Raw genomic sequence first — 24,847 nt, 5'->3', positions numbered from 1 at the left:
CAGAGAAAAAGCACTGATGGCCGTTAGCCCTAGACCCACAATAGGGGCTGATCAGAAATGCAGATTCATATAGGGTTCCAGGTTTCAGGTTCTGAGAAGGGCAGCAGCCCCTCCGGTTTGTCTTCCACAATTGAGTTGGCTCTCATGGGAGGCCCCTGCAGACACGCAGGGCTCTGGGGGCACCAGCATGTAAGAATCCTCCAATCCGGACTCCCTGCTTTGTGACTGCACAGGGCCACCCCAGTTGCAGCCCTAGCATCCTCAGGATGTGGCAGGAAGAGCTCAGTAAGAGCCATCAGGGCCCATAAATGCCCATCCCTGTTGCTATGGCAAGGGCCTGGAGACGGCGGACAGGAGCCTGTGCTACACAGGCGACCAGCAGTGCTGGACTGACCCTGTCTGGGCCGAGGACTCAAAGCCCTGTAAGCCTGGATGTGGGGTTCAGGTAAGACCTGGAAAATTCCCTAGATGGTGGCTCCTGGCAGCCCAGGGAGCACTTGGGAAGCCAAGATGGACACATCCCCAAAACCAACTCCTGAGACCTGGCTTTGACGCCACCAGATACTTCTCCAGAGTGCAGAGATGCTCCTCCTGAGACACAAAGCCCAACAACTCTACGCTGCCCTGTAGCTGCACCTTGAAAGTGAGCTCCAGGTGGGTCTTGGAGCTTTTTAAAATTCACCAAGCCCTTTTGAAACCTCAGAGCAAGAAAAACTGCTCTCCTCCGCTAGGCCTGGCTTATTGTGAGCCTGGCTGGGCTCCCTGTAGAAAGCCAAGGACCTCTGTCTGAAAGCAGCCTGGGGAAGGAGAGTCCTCCTTCAGCGCTCCTGGGTAGGTTCCCCCAATGCCAGCTTGGGGTACCCCACAGAATCTGGTTTTGAAGACTTGAGTGATCCTGGGGGGTGTCCCGCTCTTGTGGACACTCTAGCCTAACAGGCTCAGGACAGGGCATCCCAAGCTCTTCTGGGCCCCTGGACCCTCACCTGAGCCCATTGTGGCCATTCAGCCGTCTGCTCCGGCACTTGTGCTCTGACTGCTGTGGTGCCCATCTCTGTGGCAGCCCGTGCCTGGCCAACCTTGCCCTGCCTGCACCAACACTATCCCGGCCCCCAAGGCTGCCACCTTCCTGGATGTCCCCAGCCTGACCTCACAGGACTGGCTTGGCTGTGTCTGGCTGTGTCTCCCCGAGATCTGGAGTCACTTAAGGCCAGGACCTTGGTCTGAGAGTTCTTGGGAGCCGCTTGTCACCCGACAAGGGCCCAGGGACACAGGGAGCAGAGGGGGATTCCCAAAAGAGCTCTGTAAGATGCCCCCACAACACCTAAAACATGGGCCAGGAGCAGCAGTGAACCAGCTGCTCAACCCTCCTTGCCCTGCTCCAGGCGGCTTCCAGGGGTTTCTACACAAATCAGAGCCAGTGAGGTCTGGGTTCCAGTCCTGATTCTGCGGTCTGGGGCTGTGTGACTTTAACCTCCCCATCTGACACACCCCCAGGCCACCTGCACTGTCCAGTGGGGACATACAGCCCTCACTGTGCTCAGAGGCTGAGGGCAGGTTGATAGCACATTCTAGAAGGAGCCAGCTACAGGTTTTGACGGGGTAGTGGCATCCCCAGTGCTGAGGCCAAGGCCCACCAGGGCCTGAGCTGCAGGGCCCATTCGCTGGCCTCTGCAAAGGCTTACCACACAGTTATGTGTCTGTGTGTTGCGGTGGGCGGGCACCACGTTTGTTAACAGCATCCACGCTGAGGGAGCCCTCAGATCACGTGAAACTTTACAGGCCAAGACACACATCTTGCTTTATCTGTCCTGTGGAAATGGCTACAGTGAGAATGGTTAAACTACAGAGTAGATGCGGCTTCAAAACACTCATTGCCATTAAGAAAAAAAAAAAAGCTTCCAATACAGAGGTGTGGAGAAAGGCAAATATAAAATTACCCAGTGGCTCACGTCTGTAATCCCAGCACTTTGGGAGGCTGAAGTAGGCAGATCACCTGAGGTCAGGAGTTTGAGACAAACCTGGCCAACATGGCGAAACCCCATTTCTACTAAAAATACAAAAATAAGCCAGGTGTGATGGTGCGCAACTGTAATCCCAGCTACTCGGGAGGCTGAGGCAGGAGAATCCGTGGAACCTGGGAGGTAGAGGTTGCAGTGAGCCGAGATCACACCACTACACTCCAGCCTGGGCAAGAGAGCAAGACTTCGTCTCAAAAAAAAAAAAAAAAAAAAAAAAAAAAAAAAAAAAAAAATTACCAAACAGGCTGACAAGCAAAACCTCCACGTGGGAGACGTGGGCAGTGGGAAGGGATGGATGACAGAGACATGCAATTTTTTTCTGTTTTGCTTCTCAGCCTTTTAATTATGAACATGTCATATTTTATAATCTAGAAAAATAACTTTTTTTTTTGAGACGGATCTCACTGTGTTGTCCAGGCTGGAGTGCAGTAACATGATCACAGCTCACTGCAGCCTCAACCTCCTGGGCTCAAGTGATCCTCCCACCTCAGCCTCCCAATTAGCTGGGACCACAAGCATGAGTCCACACACCCAGCTAATTTTTTTGTTTGGTTTTTGTAGAGATGGGATCTCGGATCTCACTATGTTGGTCAGGCTGATATTGAATTCCTGCGCTCAAATGATCCTTCCACCTCTGCCTCCCAAAGTGTTGGGATTACAGGCCTGAGCCACTGTGCCTGGCTGGAAAATATCTTTTTTTTTTTTTTTTTTTTTAAGAGATAGCATCTCTAGGGCCAGGCACAGTGGGTCATGCTGTAATCTAGCACTTTGGGAGGCTGAAGTGGGTGGATCGCTTGAGTTCAGGAGTTCAAGACCAGTCTGGGTAACATGGAGACCCAGTCTCTACCAAAAATAAAAAAATCAGCTGAGCATGGTGGCACACACCTGTGGCCCCAGATACTTGGGAGGCTGAGGTGGGAGGATCACTTGAGCCTACAGGGGGTGAAGGTTACCACGAGCTGAGCTGAGATCGTGCCACTGCACTCCAACTTGGGTGACGGAGTGAGACTCGGCCTCAAAAAATAAAATTAAATTTAAAAAAAAGAGGGTCTCACTAGGTTGCCCAGGCTGGTGGTCTTGAACTCCTGGGATCAAGGGGTTCTCCCCCATCCACCTCCCAGTGATACAAGCAATGAGCCACTGTGCCTGGCCAAAAATATCTTTTTTTTTTTTTTGAGATGGAGTCTTGCTCTGTTGCCCAGGCTGGAGTGCAGTGGTGGGATCTCGGCTCACTGCAAGCTCCGCCTTCCTGGTTCATGCCATTCTCCTGCCTCAGCCTCCCAAATAGCTGGGACTACAGGCGCCTGCCACCATGCCCGGCTAATTTTTTGTATTTTTAGTAGAGACGGGGTTTCACCGTGTTAGCCAGGATGGTCTCGATCTCCTGACCTCGTGATCTGCCCGCCTCGGCCTCCCAAAGTGCTGGGATTACAGGCGTGAGCCACCGTGCCCGGCCTTTTTTTTTTTTTGAGATGGAGTCTTGCTCTCACCTAGGCTGGATGGAGTACAATGACACGACCTCGGCTTACTGCAACCTCTCTGCCTCCTGGGTTCAAGCAATTCTCCTGTCTCAGCCTCCAGAATAGCTGGGAGTACAGATGTGTGCCACCACACCTGGCTAATTTTTGTATTTTCAGTAGAGATGAGGTTTCACCATGTTGACCAGGCTGGTCTTGAACTCTTGACCTCAAGTGATCTGCCCACCTCAGCCTCCCAAAGTGCTGGGATTACAGGCATGAGCCACCGTGCCTGTCCCAAAAATATCTTTTTTTTTTTTTTCTGAGACAGAGTCTCACTCTGTTGCCCAGGCTGGAGTGCAGCGGCATGATCTCCGTTCAATGCAACCTCTGCCTCCTGGGTTCAAGTGATTCTCATGCCTCAGCCTCCCGAGTAGCTTGGATTACAGGCGTCCACCACCACACCCCACTAATTTTTGTATTTTTAGTAAGAGACGGGGTTTCACTATGTTGGCTAGGCTGGTCTTGAACTCCTGACCTCAGGTGATCCGCCCGCCTTGGCCTCCCAAAGTGCTGGGATTACAGGCGTGAGCCATTGTGCCTGCCCAAAATATCTTCTTAAAAAAAAAAAAAAAAAAAAAAATTCAAGACCTCGTGAGATCAGTGGGTGAGAGTAGGCAAGGAATTGACAGGAAGGACTGAGGCGGCCAGTCCCACCAGAGACCAGCTGACCTTGGGTGGGGACCAATCCCAGGGGCCACTTGTACCCTGAGAGGACACTGTGTTGGCCAAGGATGATATGTTTGGAAGTCCGGCTGAGAGGAGGCACCTCTCTGCCCCTCAGGTGTCAACACATAGCATGGGGTGGCTGCGTCATCCCCAGTAGCTCAGGGCAGCTCCTTTGGTTCTGGCTTCAGCTCCCCTGAGCCCTGGGGCTCTGCCTGCCCAATGTCTGAGGCCACACCCATCAGGCCTCCTGCCTGCCCCCACACCCTCTGTGGGTGCCCAGCTCCTCTGGCCCTGCCTGCCCAGGTTGTGGGAGTCAGGGCATCCACCTAGACGTGCTCTGCGAGGGGCATAGGATGAACAGTGCCATGCCACCCTTAGGGTGCTGGCCGGCTCCTGTCCCTCAGCCAAGCCCCACAGGCACCCAAGCGAGGGGCCCAGGCCAGGGCACTCACCCTGTGGTTTCCCAGCACATAGAAGATGTGGCCCAGGAGCACGAGGGAGCAGGCTGTGAGCCGGTTCAGGTCCTCAGCATTGGACATCTTCAGAGTTTCCCGCAGAAATCGCCTGACAAGGAGAACATGGACGCTGATAACTGCAGGACGGGGCCTGGGCTACCCTGAGCATGGCCCTCACGCCACCCTCTGCCCCACACTTACTTGGCCTCGTTGTAGCGTCCCTGGAAGAAGGAGAAGAGCCCACGCACATAGAAGGCGGCTGCTCGGAGGCAGTGCGAGCTGCAGGGAGAGTGCAGTGTCACATGGGGTGGCGATTTTGAGAAGCAGGTTTACAAAACGGCAGTGGGCAGCTGGGGGCTATTTCTGAGAGCCCCCGCTGCAGACTGTCTGTGAGGAGGGGTATGGGGTATCAGGGTGCAAGGGGCAGTCGGGGGCCCCAACCGAAGAGCACGGGGAGCCTAGGCCATGCGTGGAGTGGTGCCTGGAGCGGCTCACCTGACAGGGAAGCTGTGGTCCGGGTTGATCCTCTCCAGCAGACTGTAGAGCTGGGGGGGAAAGAGCCAGTCAGCACCATTCTGCATCTTCACAGGAGAAAGGTCCCCAAGACACACTGCAGTGCATGGGAATTTCTCTACACCCCCGTCGGGACTGTGGCCTCCAGGCTGAGCCTGGTGACTGACCAGCAAGAACAGCCTCTGGTGAGAAGGGCCGGGGGCAAGATTTCCACGCCCTCAGCCAGCCCTGCCTGTGCCACCCTGTCCTGCAGTAGGTGACAGGGGCCTGGGCATCCAGAAGGCCTTTGTATGGTCAGAGTGGTGCTGAGGGGCTGGCCTGGCAGTGGGTAGGTTGGCAGGCTGGGGCCCGTGAGCCCTGTGGGCTGTGGGGGTGAGTGGGTGGGATTTCTCTGGAGGTGCAGGGACCCCGGGAGGCTCTGATGGGGGCGTGATCTGACTGATAATTTAGATGCCCTCTAGCTGCAGAGGCACAGGGGAGCCAAACTCCTCCTCAACACTGCGAGCCCACGTATGGCATCGGATGACTAAGCCGGGGCTGGGCTTTCTTTTTCCTTTGAGACAGGTTCTTGCTCTGTCGCCCAGGCTGGAGTGCAGTGGCTGGATCATGGCTCACTGCAGCCCTCAATCTCCCTAGCTCAAGCAATCCTCCTGCCTCAGTCTCCCGAGTAGTTGGGACCACAGGCCTGCACCCCCACACCAGGTTTTAAAAAAAATTTTTTGTAGAAATGGGGGTCTCCCTATGTTGCCCAGGCTGGTCTTGAACTCCTGACCTCAAGTGATCCTCCTGCCTTGCTTCCCAAAGTGCTGGGATTACAGGTGTGAGCCAAGCACCTGGCCTGATACACTTTGGAGGTAGACCCCCAGAGGTGAAGGAGATACTAGAACTGAGGGACATCCTAGGGCTGAGGGGGATCCCAGGGCTGAGTGGGCATCCCAGGGCTGAGGAGGGAATCCCAGAGCTGAGGGGGATCCCAGGGCTGAGGAGGGGATCCCGGGGCTGAGGAGGGGATCCCGGGGCTAAGGGGGATCCCAGGGCTGAGTGGGGATCCCAGGGCTAAGAGGGACAGAAGAGGGAACCTAACTCTTATGCAAGCATTGGTTCAGAAGCGCCACGTGAGGGCAACCCTGGGCATCCCCACCCAACACTGCAGCCAGTGAGTGCCCCTGATCCTGCAGGGGCATCAGCACAACCTGGGGACAAGGTGCTCTGGCTGCTGCCCCTTAGGACTGAGCCTCAATGCCTGGCCGACATCCTAGAGCAGACAGCTTGGGCTATAAGACCTTGTCTGTGTGATTCATACAGCTTGCTTTGTTTGTGATAAAGAGAAGTGTTCTGTGGCTATGGGAATGTTTTTGTCCCAGACCTGGCCTCCCCCGGCCATAGCCCCTGATTCACCTCTGGGTCGCCTTGTGTGTCTGTGTCGGGTGCCGCCCATCCCTCAAAAGGTGAACACCCTGGGGTCTGCTGAGATGTGCTGCTGCCCAGGACAACCCCCTGGTTCCCCAAAAAGAAGAGAACAGAGAGAAAGGATACCGAACATGAAGCATGTCACCTACTACCTCTTGGTGTCTATTTCCTTCCCGTATATACACACTCGCCAGGTTGGTGACGATGAAGGCCCACAGCTCCTGGTGGTTGGTGAGCTGGAATGGGAGGCGGGGACATTAGGGGGCTGGGTCGGGTGCTGTGACCCATGTGGCAGTGTCAGAGCACCCACAATCTCCATGGAGACTACTTTGGAAAAGACTTGTTCTTTTCATTTCAAACACACTTGTCTTGCCTCCTAAGCTCAAGGATAACACAGCTATTACTTCTTCTCATTATAAGACCATCATCTGCGTTACGGGGCAGTTAGAGAACACAGAAGAGGAAAACCAGCCACCCCAATCCTACCCTCAGAACATGTCGGGTTTTGGTCCATTTTCCACTGTCTCTCAGGACTGAGACCTGGTGGACCCTTCCTCCAGGCCACAGCCAGCAACCTGTGGGACCCAGGTGTCCACTGCCATCAAGGCATATGCTGGTCCTAGGCGGGGGTCACTCTTCATAGGGGGAAGTGGGGAAGAGGGGAGCTGTTTTCCCACAGGGGCCAGCACAGGCCCCGCTCGAGGTAGGTGATGCTGTGTCAGAGACCAGAAATGCTGCTGCTGACAGGTGGTGGATGGGCCATAGTCCCTGGCTCTTCTTGGCAAATGAGATCGTTCGTCAAGAGAGGGACCAATCTATGTAGCTCAAGCCCTGCTCAGACCCTGCTTCCCAGTGGGGCTGGGCAAGAGGTGGAGTGAGCCCAGGAAGCACAGACCCCACCTGCACAGATCCCCCCTGGCACACACCCAGGAGGCCCAGAGGATCTTCCGAATCAAGCACAGATGCTCTGAGACGTAGCAAGGTGGGGGATGTTTGTTTCAGGGCCACAGGAGGCGTGTGTGTTTGGGGTTAGGGGTGTTGGGGTTGCATCCTGGCTCCATCACTCCTGGGTGGGCCATGAAAAAGAGGCTCTCTTTTGGCCTCGGGGTGAGGACTCCTTAGGGTACATGGCCTTGGGAACTTTGATGCGGAACCAAACCAGCAAGAGCAACCACTTGTGGGGAGTGAGACGGAGACGGAGATGGAAGGATGGCAGGGCCACGAGGAGGGTCCTGGCCCTGCTGCAGTCAGAGTGAGCCAGGGTCCTGGGAGCGAGGTGAGGAGGCGGAGGAGTGGGTGCTGAGTCAGCCCTTCCCTCCCAAGCATGCTGTCTGCATGTCAGGGCTCCTGTGCATCTCTGAGGCCAGTGGCGGGGGTGGCAGCACCCACAGGCCTGCGGGGTGCCGTGGAGGGGAACCCTGTCCAACAGTCAGGGCGCACACAGGACTCCCTGGTGACCTTGCCCGAGTGGCAGACAGAGCAGCCTCTGCTCCCTGACACCTCTCCTCAGGGCCCTTCCTGGCACCACCAGGAAAAAGGTGTCCACAGCCTCCATTTCCTGTGAGGAGGTTGAGGCTGAGGTGGGGACACAATGGTCCAGCCCTGGGCTGGGGCGCTCCGTGAGGATGTGGCACCAGCCTTCTTCCAGGGCCTGGCGGGGCCCCCGTCTAAGGCCAGGAGCCTGGGGTGCTGCTTCACCCTCTCTGGCCCAGCAGGACCAAGAGTCCTCCTCTGTCCAAAGAGCACCTGGGAGATGGCCCAGCTCCACCACTCCCCATGGGAGCCCTGAACCCAGGATGGCTCTGAGTCGTCAGCTGACACTTGAGCCAATCCAGCCTTGGGGGTGGGTGCCGCAAAAGCTCCCACTCAGGCATGAAAGTGGTGTCCCCGGACGCGTCGCACCTCTCCCTCACGTCTGCCCTTGGGTCAGCTCAGGAAGCCCCTGGCCCCATAGCTGTCCCTTATCCAGATAAACAGTGCGTCACTGCCAAGGCTGGCATGGGCTGACTACTGTGCATCGCCTCTGGGGCTGCGGCTTTGCATAGCTGACCTAGCGCGACTGCTGTCCTCATCACAGACCACGCCCGACTCCTTACTCAGAAGTGTGGCCCGCCCCGAGCAGCAAGGAGGGCCGGCACCTTACCCGCAGGGCTGTGGTGAACTGGGCTTCCGCGTTGTCCATGCAGTTGACAGAGACACAGTACAGGCCCTGGAAGAAGGTGGTGCTGTCATCAGGGCTGGCCCCTGGGGAGGGGGCTCAGATCAGAGACACGTGGTGTGCCCGGGGCCTGCACGGCTGCCCTGGAGGAGTATGACAATGGCTCTACCGAGCCAGCTGCAAGGCAGGTAATATGCTTCACTGTCCCCACCTTTCAGACCCAAGCCAATGTGGGGTGGGACAAGATGCTCACTGGGAGCATTCCGGATCTTGCCTGGGAAGGTTATATGATTACCTATGGGAACATTCCGGATTCTGATTAGGGTGCTGTCAGGGGGTCCTTCACTGGGAATGTTCTGGATCTGGTTAGGTACTTACTTACTGACAACATTCGGATTCTCCTGGGGTGCTGTCACAGGGTTACTCACCAGCAATGTGTGCAGCTGTGCTGCATGGTTGGAGAAGAGCCGGGGGGACTGCTGGCACAGCTGGCAGACCTGGGAGATCTGCCGGGAGAGAGTGTACTGCCATCACAGGACTGCAACCTGGGACCTGGCGTCTGAGCAGCAATGGAGAGACCCCATAGCTGGTGGGTGAGCCCATGTCCTGTCTGACCAAACTGGGGTACAAAGCCCCAGCAGACATGTCCACCATGAGGGCAAAGGGCAGCCCAGATCCCATCGTGGACAGGGACCCTTGTCTGTTACTCGTCTCTTCCACCCTGTCCAACAGGTGTCTGGGTTGTAAAGGACCTCCAGCCTACTGAGGGCCCCCATGCCCTCTCAGGAGGGTGGGTACTGGGGGTAGAGTGTTCCTAATGGCAGGGTGGGGTATAACAATCACTGTCAAAGGACCCCCCCAAATCCCCAGAGACCATGTGCGCTATCCCCTTGGTGTGCAAGCTTTTGGGCCATGGCCCATTAGTTTTTTGGGTTTTTTTTTTTTTGAGATGGAGTCTCACTCTGTTGCCCAGGTTGGAGTGCAGTAGTGCGATCTCGGCTCACTGCAACCTCTGCCTCCTGGGTTCAAGCTATTCTCCTGCCTCAGCCTCTCAAGTAACTGGGATTACAGGTGTCTGCCACCACACCTGGCTAATTTTTATATTTTTAGTAGAGGCGGGGTTTCGCCATGTTGGCCAGGCTGGTCTCAAACTCCTGGCCTCAAGTGATCCACCCGCCTCGGCCTCCCAAACTGCTGGGATGACAGGCGTGAGCCACTGTGCCCGGCCTCCACTGGTTTTTGTATGAGATTCTCTGATCAGTGGTGCCCATGCAGGGCTGTAAAACGCTGGCCGACAGCGAGACAGCAGGATGGGCTGGCCTGCCAGTATGCACTTGGCGAATTCAGTCTCTTGTCTGACACTGCTGAGACCCAACAAACTCCTGGGCCTTCCCGCCCCTCCTGCTTCCAGCCTTACCTCCTGCAGCGCCGTGGCCTTGTGACCCGTGACGAGGCGGCACATGATGATGTGCTCCAGCAGGATCACTTGGAAGGATGACAGGATGGGGCTGCAGTCCAGCACTATGGGTGAGAGTCAGGGGTAAGCATGCAGGGGAGGCCAGAGGAGGCGCCACCCCCAGCCCACCGTGCCCCCACCTCGTTCCTGTCTCCTGCCACACTGGCTAGGCACCCACCCCGTCATCTCCCCTAGTCCCCACTGCACCCTCTGAGCGAAGGAGTGTGTCTTGCTGTCCAGGTGGGGAGACGGAGCTGGAGCCAGAGGTTGGTTCCCACAGTGCTCCAAGAAGGGTCGGCTCTCACCCTCACCCTCACCCTACGTGCTCAAGAGCTTGTGGACATGGCAGGTTCTAGAAATGTAGAAATGTGGAAACCACCCTGGATCATGAGACCATGCAGCAGAGCCTCAGGCAGTCGGGTAGGGGGACCTGGGCTGGGCCCCACCTCCCAACAGCCCCAAGCAACCATCCTCAAATGGGAATGAGAGAAGCACAGGGCCTATCCGGCTTTGGGCTGCCTTGGCTCTGATGCCTTCTCCCCCAGCAGCACTCACGAGGGAGCAAACAGACCGACTAATGGGCACACTATACCAGCCAGGGACATCTGCTCTGGGTTTGTGCTAGTCAAAGGTCCCTGGATGGATTAGACACTTGAGCATCTGGAAAGAACTCACAGCCTCCAAAGGACATGCTGGTGGTCAGTGAGGGCTGAGTTCTGATCCTGGCCTCATCCCGAGTGTCCCTGTCACAACACTGATAATAATTGGGAAAAGCAGCTACCACCTGTTTCAACTGAGCACGACTGGGCACAAGGGACCTGACCAGTCAGGGAGGTACCCCCGACCCCAGGCCTGTCTGCTCTGCTCTGACGTTGGACACCAGCATTTACCAACTAGGGGTGACGAGACCCACCAGGCAGGGTGGCTGGGCGCTGCGGTCACACAGGGTCACTGGGCCCTGGTACAGCCAGCGTCTGGCCAGGCCGTCCGCCAGGGGTCGCTGTGGCCATGTGGCCAGCCGAGCACCTGACTTACTCTTGAGCTTCTCCAGCTGCATGAGGGCCTTGTCCGTGTACTTCTGCGCCTTCTCCAGGTAGCCGGCCTGCATGGAGTGCATCACAGTCACCTGGCGACAAGACCAGACAGCAGGGGTTACCAGGGCCCTCTCCCTCTCCCTGCCCCCGCCCCCAGCCCTGGCCCGGGCCCTGGTGGGGACGCACCAGGTAGACAAGCACACACATGTGCTCCTTGGGCAGCCAGTGGAAGAGGTCAGCGGGGTTGCTGGGCAGGATCTCATCATCGTGCAGCGTGGAGATGGTCTGGATGCACTGCTGCAGCTGCTTCAGACACGGCTTCACGCTCTTCACCTGTGCAGCACCCACACCCGAGCATCCACCTGAGCCTGGCCTCTCAGGAAGCCAGGCCCAGCCCAGCCACCCCTGCTCCTTCCTCTAGGGAGCATCTGCCTTCCCCTTCTGCCAGGGCCACCTCCTGCAAGATGAAGCCGCCCCTGCCGCACTCCCATGAATCAGCCAGGCTTTTGGGGCATGGGGCACAGCCAGGCGGGCAGCTGTGGGACTGAGGCTTGTCCACTGCCCAGTGTTGGGTCCAACACCAAGGCCCAGGAGAGGCCTATCCAGACCCTGCTGGAGCTGCACTTGGTCTTCATGCAGCCAGACCTGAGACGGCAGGGGGAGGCTGTGCTCTGAGGGGGTGGGAGGTGGCTTCCTGGCCCAGGAGTCAGGCAGGCGCTGTGGTCCATCTCGCCCTGAGGCCCCGAGGGATGTCTCTGCAGCCCTTGCACCCTGAGGGAAGTGTGGCTGCAGTCTGCTCTGTGTCCCTATGCGCCGAGTGCAGTGCTTCACCCAATGGGCAACGATGGGTATGGATGGACGAACTGGGCAACCCCCTTACCAAGCCCTGTGGAGACTCGCCTGTGGCCCACTGCGACAGGGGTGGGTCTGAGTGGCACAGGGCAGCCCCCAGCCCCCGAAGGGCTGAGACTGTCACACAAGCACAGAGACAAGGAGCTCAAACACAGCCGCTCCCCACCCACGGCAGGGTCATGAGTCCAGTCTCGGACATGGCTGAGCACATCAGTCCCTACTCAACCCCACAGCCGGGGGGCCTGACAGACACCACCTGGGCATCTGCTGTGTGCAGGTGCCATCCCAGCACCTCTGTGGTTTATTCTCATGATTCCCTGAACTGCCATTGGAATCTCTGAGTGTCCATACACTGAGCGAGTGTATGCAATGTCACACATAGTACTCCCAAAGGGAGGTGGGGTGGCCAGGACAGACTCTGTTCCCAGATACCAGCACTCGTGGCAGAGCAGGACAGGAGTGTGTGTGTCCGGGACTGGTATGACAGCCCTGTTGTGTGGCAAGGTAAGGCGATGACACAGCTGACCTCACAGCCCAAGACCCATTGGCCTGGGTACCACCCATACCCACCGGTCACAACCAGCAGCTCGCCTGAGAGGCGCCACACACCTGCCCGGCATCCAGATAGTGGGTGACCTGGAGCACCAGGAAGAAGACACGCAGCGACTCCTTCTGGATGGGGTTCCCCTGCCAGTTCTCCACGATCTGCCCGCAGAGGGTCAGCAGCGGGTGCACCTCCTGCAGCTTTCGCTCCATCAGCAGCAGCTGGGGAGGGAGAGGTGCAGGTGTAGGGTACAGGGCTTACAGGGGCCCTCCCAGGACCGGGAGCACAGGGTCACCTGCCCACCTGCCCTGGGACTGCTGCCACCAACCCAGAGGGCAAGGCCAGCCTGAAACCCCAGCCCAGGCAGCTCCTAACCAGGCTCTTGCCTCAGCATGAATCCCATAGGGTGCAGCCTGAGTTTCCCTCCTGAACCCAGCAGGGCCTGGGCCTCACATTCCAGGCTGCTCACTGTGCCTAAGGGTCTGGGCGCCTAAGGGGCCATGCCATGGAGAGTGGGTGGGGTCTGAGCAGACTCTGTGGGGGCCCTGCCTCACCTCCACAACACCAGCTGCATCCAGCCATGCCCAGCCTCAACTTACCATCCCCTTGCTGAGGAGGAACAGCGCCCTGCAAAACAAGAGGCAGGGGTCAGGTCCTAGCAGGCCCAGGAGCCTCCTGGGATGACTGTGACTACCCCAAGGCTCACAGGACCTAATATGCCACCTCAGGGGATAGTTCAGTGGACAACAGAGAACAGTCCCCTTACAAGACTGCTCTGTTTTATCCTATTGTGTCTGTGTTTGTTTTTATTTTTATTTATTTATTTATTTTTTTGAGACGGAGTCTCGCTCTGTCGCCCAGGCTGGAGTGCAGTGGTGCGGTCTCAGCTCACTGCAAGCTCAGCCTCCCAGGTTCACGCCATTCTCCTGCCTCAGCCTCCTGAGTAGCTGGGACTACAGGCGCCCGCCACCACGCCCGGCTAATTTTTTGTATTTTTAGTAGAGACAGAATTTCACCGTGTTAGCCAGGATGGTCTCGATCTCCTGACCTCGTGATCCACCCGCCTCGGCCTCCCAAAGTGCTGGGATTACAGGTGTGAGCCACCGCGCCTGGCCTGTTTTTATTTTTATTATTATTTTTTTCTTAGAGTCTCACTCTGTTGCCCAGGCTGGAGTGCAATGGTGTGATCTCGATTCACTGCAACCTATGCTTCCCGGGTTCAAGCGATTCTCCTGCCTCAGCCTCCTGAGCACCTGGGACTACAGGCACCTGGCACCATGCCTGGTTAATTTTTTTTTTTTTTTTGAGACGGAGTCTCGCTCTGTCACCCAGGCTGGAGTGCAGTGGCACGATCTCAGCTCACTGCAACCTCCGCTTCCTGGGTTCATGCCATTCTCCCGCCTCAGCCTCCTGAGTAGCTGGGACTACAGGCACCCGCCACCATGCCCAGCTAATTTTTTGTATTTTTAGTAGAGACGGGGTTTCACCATTCACAGGATGGTCTTGATCTCCTGACCTCGTGATCTGCCCACCTTGGCCTCCCAAAGTGCTGGGATTACAGGTGTGAGCCACTGCGCCCGGCCATGCCTGGCTAATTTTTATATTTTTGGTACAGACGGGGTTTCACCATGTTGGCCAGGCTGGTCTCAAACTCCTGACCTCATGTGATCCACCTGCCTCGGCCTCCCAAAGTGCTGGGATTTCAGGCATCAGCCACTGTGCCTGGCCTGTATTTATTTTTCTTACATGGCTTAGACGCACTCACGTGAAAAGCCCAGAAGGTGGTTGGGTGCAATGGCTCATGCCTATAATCCCAGCACTTTGGGAGACCAAGGTGGGCAGATCACTTGAGGTCAGAAGTTTGAGACCAGCCTAGGCAACATGGTGAGACCCTATCTCTACAAAAAAAAAAAACCAAAAAAAAAAACGCGGCAGTGGACACACAGCGTTGGGGCCAGTGGGCAGGCTTGGGTGCCTGAACTCAGGCTCAAACCTGCGCCTCATGGTGACTAATTTTTTTTTTTTTGAGACGGAGTCTCGCTCTGTCGCTAGGCTGGAGTACAGTGGCATGATCTTGGCTCACTGCAACCTCTGCCTCCCGGGTTCAAGCTAGTCTCCTGCCTCAGCCTCCCGAGGACCTGGGACTACAGGCACCCACCACCACGCCCAGCTAATTTTTGTATTTTTAGTAGAAACAGGTTTCACCATGTTGGCCAGGATGGGCTCAATCTCTTGACCTCATGATCCTCCCACGTTAGCCTCTCAAAGTGCTGGGATTACAGGCCTAAGCCACTGTGCCCGGACCCAATTTTTGTATTTTTTGTGGAGATGGGGTTTCACTATGTTCCCCAGGCTGGTCTTGAACTCCTGGGCTCAAGTGATCCTCCTACCTTGGCCTTCCAAAGTGCTGGGAATATACTGTGAGCTACTGTACTTGGCCTGAAATGCCATTTCTGTGATTTGTCCTGGACCAAGATGGCCAAGCCCCTTCTGTTAACAGAGCAGGAGGGAAGGAGGGGAGTGGGTGCCTACCGTGTGTATTCAGATCCCACCACCCGGGCGTACTCGGCCCCTACACCCAGGAGGTCACAGGCCGACACCAGGTCCTTCTCAAGCGTGTGCAGTTGCTAAAAAGGAAAGAGAGCAGTGACCTTTGCTGCCAAACCCATCAGTTTTACGGTACCTGCCTTCGTGCTCTGTTAGCAAACTCAACCAAACCTCCCCACATCAGTGAAACTGCCTGTGTCAGTTCTGAGCTAAATTAACCAAATTATCTTATCAACGCTAATTGCTTTGGGTACACAGCTCCAGTTGGCCTGTAGTATATATGTCATCTAAACTGAATGGTGCCTGCAGTGGACACTATCTAAACTTAATGGAGCATAGAACCAGCAGCCAAGGCTCACGGCACAGACCCCCAAGGCTGTGTGAGCACCTAAGGCTGTTCTGAGTGCTTTGTGGGGTCTGTCTTCAGTGGGGTGTCCCTAGTGTGTTCCAGGGCCGAAAAGGAGGGACTCCCTCAGAGGCAAGTGTCAAAGTCTGAACAGGCTGAAAGGGAGGCACATGCCTGGCTTGACCCTGCAAGGCAACACCTATGGGGCTGTGGTGAAGAGCTCGGCCCTTGGGTGTGCGTGCACATGGTGCCTGCCAACTCTGTGGCCCAGGGGAGGTGACTCATGGCCTGGCCTGCTCCTTTGTCTGCTAATGGGCACAAGAGTGCGTGGGGAGATGGAAGGACACAGCATGTGTATGCGGCTTCTCATCAGGCCTGGGGGAGGAGGGCCTCGGGAACTCCTGGCTGCTGGGGGAGCTCTTCCCTGTGGGTACTTTTCTCAGCCAGACCCTCCTGGGGTGAGGGACTCAGCTGGAGGAACTCCCAACCCAGGGTCCACATACTGCATAGGTGTCATGGGAGGTGGCTAAGTGGTGGCCCGGAAGGCAGGCTGGGTCATGGAAGAGAGAGGCTGGGGGCCGGCCACCCGCCTGAGGGTCCCCAGTGCAGAAGTATGGGTGGAGCCCAGGACAGGAGAGGTGCCCCACGTGGTGGAGCCTGCCGGCCCCTCCACTGCAGCCGGGAAGGCCGAGTTCAGAGTCCCCCAACAACCGAGCACTGTGGAGCTCAGAGACCAGGGCTTCACCTATATCTGGGGGGGCCAAAGGGAGCATGAGGAGGAACTGTGTGGATCCCAGGATGAGGGTGTGCCCCAGCAGCCTCCAACGTGAGGGGCCCCATGTGGGAAACAACGCTTGACGTGGACATTTGTGGCCTGATAGGCAGCCCCTTGGAGTCTCAGTGTAGCTCCTAAAAAAAACCCACAGTGGGTCTCTGGCAGGAAATGTTCCTGGGATTTCAATGAGTGCAGGCCAAAGATGAGATGAGAATGGCTGGGAGGGAGGGGAACCCAAAGACACCCAACAAGCAGCAGGCCCGCTGTCAGTGTTGGCCCCGGGGAAGCCCCGCACTCCCACCACTCACCCCTGGGTGTTGCCAAGAGCCAGGCTCAAGCCAGAGATGCTCTCAAGGACGGAGGCTGGAAGTGGCTTGTGTGCAGGTTAAGGAAATGTTCCCATGTCCCCACCCACTCCATGTGCCAGCCCGAGGGGGTCTGCGCATCGTGGACTCTGCTGTTCTTTGCAAATGGGGCAGGTGTGCCCCAGGGTCATGGTCCCTGCCGGGCACCCTCGTTCCCGGGCCGCGGTACTCACAGCGAGCTGGAAGAGCAGGCGGCAGTGCCAATATGGGGTCTGCTGTGAGATCTGGATCGCCTTCCGCAGCAGCGGCTTTGCTGCATCAACGGAATTCTGAAAGGAAATAGTCACGTTTGGGAATGTAAGAAAAAAAAAAAAACAAGGCGGCAATCAAGCTGGATTCCTTAGCAGCAGCTGTGGTGCCAGAAGGCAGTTCCTGTTCATGCTTACCAAAGGATTTTTTGGGGTTGCCAATTTACTTTATTAAAAGCAAAAAAAGATATTTTATTGGACTCACTGGCTGGGAAGTTTCTGCATCACTCTTAAAATAACTTCTCATTCAACTGGACTGAAAGTAGTTTCAGTTCAAAATTCTAAACACTCAAATCAGACGCCAGTTCCCTTCTTTTATGTTCTCAGACCAGAGAGAGGCATCAGGGTGTGAAGCACACACATTCCCTGCTGCCAATGCCACCTTACCCGTCATCATTCTGAGGTGGGAGGAAGGCAAATTTCAGCTACAATTGAAATTAGGAACCAGATTAAGAAGAGAAACGGTACAGACTTGTCAGGTGAGGAACAGGCTGATCTTTCCAACAGTCTTATGTAGAAAAGGAAGCTGCTGGCCCTCCTTAGCAGGTGGCTACCCACCAAAGCCCTGGGGCTGGGGCATAAGAGGCAGGAAAGTAATCTGAGTGTTAAAAGCCACCGGGCTGGGCACAGTGGTTCCTGTGTATAATTTTGGCACTTTGGGAAGTCGAGGCAGGATTGCTTGAGGCCAGCCTGGGCGAGACCATCTCTAGAACAAATAAAAAAAATTAGCCAGGCATGGTGGTGCATGCCTATAGTCCCAGCTACTCGGGAGGCTGAGGTGGGAGGATCAAGTGAGCTCAGGAGTTTAAGGCTGCGGTGAGCCATGATTGTGCCATGCACTCCAGCCTGGGCGACAGAGTGAGACCCTGTCCTCCCACCCTGACCAAAAAAACAAAAAAAGCCGGAGGGATTCCAACTCCCGGAACCCCAATTTACCAATGTGCTGTCATGTCTTAGCGACACGGAGAAACACTTTGCTTTCAGAAACCTTAATATGTTCTTACCTCTTGACAGTACAATTCAGACAACAGACTTGCTGCTTCAAATTTAACATCTTCGAACTGCGGGATCTAGTGACGTCCAGTTAAGGAAGTACAGACACTGCGAAAAAGGTCGGTTTGAAAGGGCCACAGCTTGGGGCTCCTACCCTGCCAAGGTCTGCAGGGCACACACGTCCCTGCCTACCCTGAAATTCCAAGTTTTCCTGTTCCCCCAGTGAACCTTGAGCTTGCTGCAGGGCAGGGCTTGGAGCTGGATGCAAGGTACGAAGAGAAGCACAAAGAGGAGCACAGCGCCCAAGGGCAGCAGAGGGCCAGGTGGGGGACACTCCAGGTGCTCTGTGGGCCGAGCCTAAACTCACAGGGCATGTCGGGAGGTGGGATTCAAGCTTTGATACATTCTTTTTATTTAAGAGGAGAATTCCTTAAAGGGAACCATACCAACACAGAAAGGATACTTGCTGTGATATCAACCACTGAAAAAGAAAGAAAACAAAGATTAATTCTCAGGCAAACACCTGGCACCTGGTTACTGGCTCGCTTTGGGGCTTCCACAGGTTGTCCTGAGAACAGAGGCTGCCAGGTATCCAGGTAACAAGAAGGCGGCCTGCTTGGCCTGAGAGGGTAGGCTTACTCCCCTCCAATCCAGCCAGGGGAATGGAAGCTATAGAGAGAGCCCCAGTGGGTGCCTGGGCAGGAGGGGACATGCCCTTCTGACATCAGAGGAGGGGCTCGCACTTGGAGTCAGAGCCCACAGGCCCATGGGTGGGAGCTGCTTCAGAAAGGAACAGAGCTCAGAGGTGACCTGGCCCCAGCAAGGCCCCCACGTGTCACACGGAAGTAGGGCTGGCAGTCAGAGGTCAGGCAGAGAGGAAGGACGTTCAGCAAAGCATAACACGAGAAATCAGTTTCAACTGGAGAATGGGTCTTGGGGGGCAAGGTTAGTCCTTCTGAGCAAGAGGCATTAGAAAGATGCTTGGCTATAAGCAAAGTCAGTCTCTCAGAGGTGAGGGAGGGGGCTCCAGGAAGGGCCGACACAGGCAGAACTGCGGGATGGCACTGAAGATGCACACCAGGAAGGCAGTTCAGACAACAGGCTCCAACTCAGGGACCACTGTGCCCTAAAGTTTCATGTTCCAACAGTTCCCAGGCTAGTCCAGGCCACTGACCACAGCCCATCAGACCACCCAGGGTCCCAAGCACACAAGCCTAACGCTGTCCCCAGTGACTCGCATGTGCCACACACATTCAGAGCAACCTGCACCTGACAAGAGCCTTCGTGGTTGCTGGAAGGTGGATCCGGAGCATAGCAGGAGACCCTAACTCATCGCACTCTGTGGGAGGACTGCATGGGGCAGGGCAGCATGTGTGGCAAGTATGGGAAGTGAGGGGCCAGTTCTCCAGGAAAAGGGGGAGCAGGAGGTGCTCCAGGCACTGAAGAGCCCATAAAAAAGGCACAGAGGGCCAGGGAGGTGAGGCTGAAGCCCGATGGTCGCTGCCACTCATGCGGCAACAGCGGCCACTCCTAGCTGAGGGTCAGAATGCCCTGGTGTCACCCCTGGAAGCTGACTCAGTCAGGGGTGGAAAATGAAAGCACCTGCCCAGATGGGAGTTTTCAGACCATCCTGGATGCAGCAGAGAGTATTCACGAAGGGAGCGCGGAGGAGCCAGTGAGGCCTGGAGATCCACGGCTGGGGGCAGCCTTGGGGCTGGAGATCTCTAAGGCAAGGGTGAGCAGCAGCTGGGAATGTCACAGGCACTGGGAAAGCACAGAGCTGCATCGAGAGCAGCTACTGCCAAGACACAGGGGGCCAGGAGGACAGCTGTGGGAGAGAGCCCGAGCCCCTGACACACATGCACCCACACGCAGGAGCCCAGACCACAGGCCCTCTGCCAGCCCAAGCATCTGCCTCCTGTGGTCCCCTCTTGTGGCACGGACAGGAGGGGCTCGGGGTCCTCAGAGTGGCGGGGCCAGCACCTGCCGTCAGAAGTGTGGCCCCAGAGGTGAGGCTCCTCAGCCAGAGGCTGTGTGTGGGGACAGTGGCAACGTGTGTGATGTAACAGAAGAGCAGAAGTTGGGGGCTTTTTTCCACAGAAGCTGCTGCATCCCACTGAGAAGCCGGGTCTAACACGAGAAGCTCTGGAAGGCCACCAACTGGAAGGGATGCCCAATCACACAGGAGAGAGGGGACTGTGACAGAGGAGCCGTACTAGAGCTGGGCTGAGGTCTCCCCGAACCCTGAGATTTGGTGGTTCTGATTTGGGCACCATGGGGCTGGCAAGGGGGAGCTCTTCAGACACAGTCCAGGGTAGACAGCACTGCCACACACAAGCAGCAGCCCCAGCCTGGGTGAGCAAGGTGCAAACCTGGCACCTGCAGCTAAGCCTGGCACCTGTGACAAAGCTGGCCCCATTTCTGTCACTGCATCCCAGCAGAGGTAAGCAAGGCGACCAGTCAACACGTGAATTCCCCCACCTCCCTTTGGGCGGAGAAGCTTTCCTTTCCAGTCTGTGGCCATGGGATGCTCTCCCCAGAGCTGACGACAGCCCACACGTGCATGTCTGTGGCGGGTAGACTTCAAAAGGACATGTCCAGTCACTTCATGCCTCAGAATACTACACCCCCTTCTACAAAGCTTTGGCCTATGCCACCGAGCTCAGGCCCATGTGGGTCCAACAATGTCTCCTCATAGCAACAGCTTTTCCTTTTTTTTGAGACACAGTCTCACTGTGTTGTCCAGGCTGGAGTGCAGCAGTACAGTCAGAGCTCACTGCAGCCTTGACCTCCTGGGCTGAAGTGATCCTCCCACCTCAGCCTCCTGAGTAGCCGGGACTACTGGTGCGCACCACCATGTCTGGCTAATTTTTTTTATTTTTTGTAGAGATGGGGTCTGGCTACGCCGCCCAGACTGGTCTCGAGTTCCTAGGCTTGAGTGATTCTCCTGTCTTGGCCTTCAAAGGTGCTGGGATTACAGGCGTTGGACATCGTGCTTGGCCAGCAACAGCTTTGTGTCCCTTCTCCGTTTGGGGCCATGATGTGGCTAACATCAATCTATTCAGCACACAGTTGGACTGGACCTCATTTCTCCTGACCCCATGGACGTCTCTTCTTTTTTTTTTTTAAGATGGAGTTTCGCTCTTGTTGCCCACGCTGGAGTGCAATGGGATAATCTCAGCTCACCGCAACCTCCGCTTCCCAGGTTCAAGTGATTCTCCTGCCTCAGCCTCCCAAGTAGCTGGGATTACAGGCATGCGCCACCATGCCTGGCTAATTTTTGTATTTTCAGTAGAGACGGGGTTTCTCTATGTTGGTCAGGCTGGTCTCAAACTCCTGACCTCAGGTGATCTGCTCGCCTTAGCCTCCCGAAGTGCTGGGATTACAGGCGTGAGCCGCAGCGGCTGGCCAAGACATCTCTTCTTTACAAGCCAGTTATGCCTGCTGCTAACGGGCTCGCCTCTCTGCCAGCTCCGTCTGTCCACGGGTGGGCTAGACAGAGAGGATCCCATATCCCCTGAGGAAGGGGAGGCTCTCAGTGAGCACTGGTGAGCTGGGAAGTAATGTGCCCAAAGGCTCCAAATACAAGCATTCTCTTGTGGAAGGCCTTGTCCACTAGCGTCAGTGGGTGTCAGGAGTGCTGACTGGGAGCCAGAGGATTGGGTTCAAGGTGTGGATCCACTGTGAGTTAGCGACGCTCTAAGGCACTGGAGAAATTACATCCTAGCGCTTTTTAACATCCGTTTCCCATGTATCTTTATCGCCCACTTTAAATACATACAAACAGAGGACATTAGATAAAGCCCCTCTTTTTGTGACCGGCCTGGGCAACATAGCGAGACCCTGTCTCTCTCTCTAAAAAAAAAAAAAAAAAAAAAAATCAGCCAGGCATGGCGGTGCATGCTGTAATGCCAGTTACTTGGGAGGCTGAGGTGGGAGGATCACTTGAGCCCAGGAGTTTGGGGCTGCAGTGAGCTATGATCGTGCTGTTGCACTCCAGCCTGGGCAACAGGGCAAGACCCTGACTCTTACGAAAAAAAGCCCCATGATGTTTGACTTTAAAGTTGTGGCTGAAATGCCTGCAGCAGGCTGACATCCAGTAGGTGCTCGGGAAACATCTGCTGAACGAACGATGGCTTTATCCACTTGGATAATGAGTAGAGTTCATTAGAGGAAAGTGAGGGCTTCTGTGTAAGTGCAAATGGCCACAGAACGGAGGCGTATGCCTTTCAGACACAAAGCCCTAAATGGCATGGGATTTCTCCCTGTCTTTAAATGCCACTGCTTCTTCACTGGGACATCAGTGACACCTGGATCTCTCTGCATGAGGACACACATTCCTGAAGGGCAGTATGGGCCTGGTGTCAGGGTGATCCAGTCAATTCCCCAGGGCCATCAATCTGACACCTACTAAATGACTTCACTTTTGTATCTTTGTTAGAGTTTTGTTTTTTTTTTTTTTTTTGTAGAGACAGGGAAGGTCTTGCTATGCTGCACAGGCTGGTCTTGAACTCCTGGGCTCAGGTGATTGTCCCATCTCAGCCTTCCAAAGTACTGGGATTGCAGTTGTGAGCCACCTCACCCAGCCCTCTGTATGACTTGTAGCATATATTTGGAAATCAGAAAAATATATCCATCTCACAAATAAAGGATGTAGAATGCCTTACCCAAGGTTGCTACCTCATCTACGTGATTTTTTTTTTTTTTGAGACTGAATTGCGCTCTGTCGCCCAGGCTGGAGTGCAGTGGCGCGATCTCAGCTCACTGCAAGCTCCACCTCCCAGGTTCACACCATTCTCCTGCCTCAGCCTCCTGAGTAGCTGGGACTACAGGCGCCCGCCACCACGCCTGGCTAATTTTTCTTTGTATTTTCAGTAGAAATCGGGTTTCAGCATGTTAGCCAGGACGGTCTCGGTCTCCTGACCTTGTGATCCGCCTGCCTCGGCCTCCCAAAGTGCTGGGATTACAGGTGTGAGCCACCGTGCCCGGGTGTTTTTTTTTTTTTAACTTTGTAATGCTAAAAAGTAGCTTTTATGTTTCCTTCCTTATGATGGCAAAGCAGCCAAAGTGAGAGGCTGCAGGGAGCAGGGCAAGGAGGTGACTGTCTCCATCAGCAGCCCCTGGGGTCACCTTAGGGTTCTCAGGGAAAGCAAGAGAGGGTTGCAACAGGGCCAACAGGTTTCAAGTGGGGTGGAAGGGTCCAGACCAGCACAGCTCTGGTGCCTGGAGGATTCAGTCCAGGGCTGAGTGTTTCAAGGCTTCTTATTCCTTAAAACCAAAGTAACTTTTAAAAAAAAGGTTTTTTTTGATTGTAGTTTTTAGACATGGTATCCCTCTGTCACCCAGGGGGAGTGCAGTGGTCCTCACTGTAACCTTAAACTCCTGGGCTCAAGAGATCCTCCTGGCTCGGTCTCCCAAGTAGCTGGGACTACAGGTGCATCTCACCAGGTCCTACTAATTTTGTTTTTTGAGATGAATTTTCGCTCTTGCTGCCCAGGCTGGAGTGCAATGGTGTGATCTTGGCTCATGGCACCCTCCGGCTCCCGGGTTCAAGCAATTCTCCTGCCTCAGCCTCCCGAGTAGCTGGGATTACAGGCATGCGCCATCACACCTGGCTAATTTTGTATTTTCAGTAGAGACAGGGTTTCTCTATGTTGGTCAGGCAGGTCTCGAACTCCTGACCTCAGGTGATGCACCTGCCTTGGCCTCCCAAAGTGCTGGGATTACAGGCGTGAGCCATGGCGCCTGGCAGGCCCAACTAATTGTTTTACTTTTTTGTAGAGATGGGGGTCTCGCTATCTTGCCCAGGCTGGTCTCAAACTCCTGGGCTCAGGAGATACTACCACCTCAGCCTCCCAAAGTGCTGGGATTACAGGCGTGAGCCATCATGCCTGGCCTGTTGTTGTTTTGTTTTTATAAGAGACAGGGTTGGCTGGGAGCAATGGCTCACGCCTGTAATCCTGGCACTTTGGGAGGCCAAGACAGGTGGACTGCTTGAGCTCAGGAGTTTGAGACCAACCTGGGCAACATGGCAAAACCCCATCTCTACAAAATATACAAAAATTAGCTGGGCATGGTGGTGTGTGCCTGTCACATCAGCTACTCTGGAAGCTGAGGCAAAAGAACCACATGAGCCCAGGAGGCAGAAGTGGCAGGGAGCTAAGATCGTGCCACTGCACTCCAGCCTGGGTGACAGAGTGAGACTTTATCTCAAAAAAATAATAAATAAATAAATAAAAAAGACAGGGTTTTTGTCACCCAGGCTGGAATGCAGTGGTGCAATCATGGCTCACTGTAACCTTGAATTCTCAGGCTCAAGCACTCCTCCTACTTCAGCCTCCCAAGTAGCTGGGACTATAGGCATGTGTGGCTAATTTTTTATTTATTTATTTATTTATTTTAAGAGACAGGGTCTGGCTATGTTGCCCAGGCTGGTCTCAAACTCCTCCCGCCTTAGCCTCCCAAAGTGCTAGGATAACAGGCATGAGCCACCATGCCTGGCTCAAAATCTTTTTTTTTTAAAACTACCCTATTGCTTGCAACACCTCTGGGATGGAAGCACAGCATTTAGCAGCTTCCCTGGCCTCTTGCTGCTGTGTGACTGTGGCTAAGCACATTCTCCTGCAGTGGCTGGGTGTCATCACAGGTGAGTCTGAGGTGGGCCTTACCCTGTTAATTTGTTGAGGATCCAGGGAGACCTTGCTCTGTGAAGCACCAATGCAGGGCCTGGCATGTAGTAGGTGCCAATGATGCTATAGTAACTGGCAATCAGGAAGTAGAAGAACTGGGGTGGGAGAGGAAGGGACCAGCTGGTAGAACCGTGAGGTGATGGTTCCTAAACAGATTTCACATCCTGAAGTCAGAGGTGACTCAAGAGTGAGAGGGAAGGAAATAGAAACAAAAACAGGAGGAAGCACAGATCACTTCATGAAACTGCATAACGGCCA

At 55.3% G+C, this 24,847-nt stretch overlaps 1 protein-coding gene across 8 annotated transcripts in view; it reads right to left on the bottom strand.

The window, feature by feature from the left end:
- MAU2 (MAU2 sister chromatid cohesion factor) overlaps positions 1–24,847 on the bottom strand; it is a 36,922-nt gene that overhangs the window by 3,636 nt on the left and 8,439 nt on the right. For 3 of the 8 annotated variants that reach the window (XM_512526.9, XM_009435080.5, XM_016937071.4), the window contains exons 2-16: positions 18,364–18,381; positions 17,912–17,977; positions 16,833–16,928; positions 15,159–15,253; positions 13,226–13,253; positions 12,692–12,847; positions 11,417–11,563; positions 11,232–11,322; positions 10,158–10,261; positions 9,169–9,246; positions 8,726–8,791; positions 6,732–6,818; positions 5,155–5,204; positions 4,861–4,938; positions 4,657–4,768 (exon numbers count right to left, since the gene is read on the bottom strand). In XM_512526.9, the coding sequence (XP_512526.5) occupies positions 4,657–4,768; positions 4,861–4,938; positions 5,155–5,204; positions 6,732–6,818; positions 8,726–8,791; positions 9,169–9,246; positions 10,158–10,261; positions 11,232–11,322; positions 11,417–11,563; positions 12,692–12,847; positions 13,226–13,253; positions 15,159–15,253; positions 16,833–16,928; positions 17,912–17,977; positions 18,364–18,381 (1,272 nt within the window). Of the gene's footprint in view, positions 1–4,656; positions 4,769–4,860; positions 4,939–5,154; positions 5,205–6,708; positions 6,819–8,725; positions 8,792–9,168; positions 9,247–10,157; positions 10,262–11,231; positions 11,323–11,416; positions 11,564–12,691; positions 12,848–13,225; positions 13,254–15,158; positions 15,254–16,832; positions 16,929–17,911; positions 17,978–18,363; positions 18,382–24,847 lie in introns of all 8 variants that reach the window. The other 5 variants (XR_675861.5, XR_675862.5, XM_009435079.5 and 2 more) reach the window with 5 other exon arrangements.

The sequence above is a fragment of the Pan troglodytes genome, chromosome 20 (assembly GCF_028858775.2).
Source record: "Pan troglodytes isolate AG18354 chromosome 20, NHGRI_mPanTro3-v2.0_pri, whole genome shotgun sequence".
NCBI classification, from domain to species: domain Eukaryota; kingdom Metazoa; phylum Chordata; class Mammalia; order Primates; family Hominidae; genus Pan; species Pan troglodytes.
This window is presented reverse-complemented; position numbering and strand designations above follow the sequence as displayed.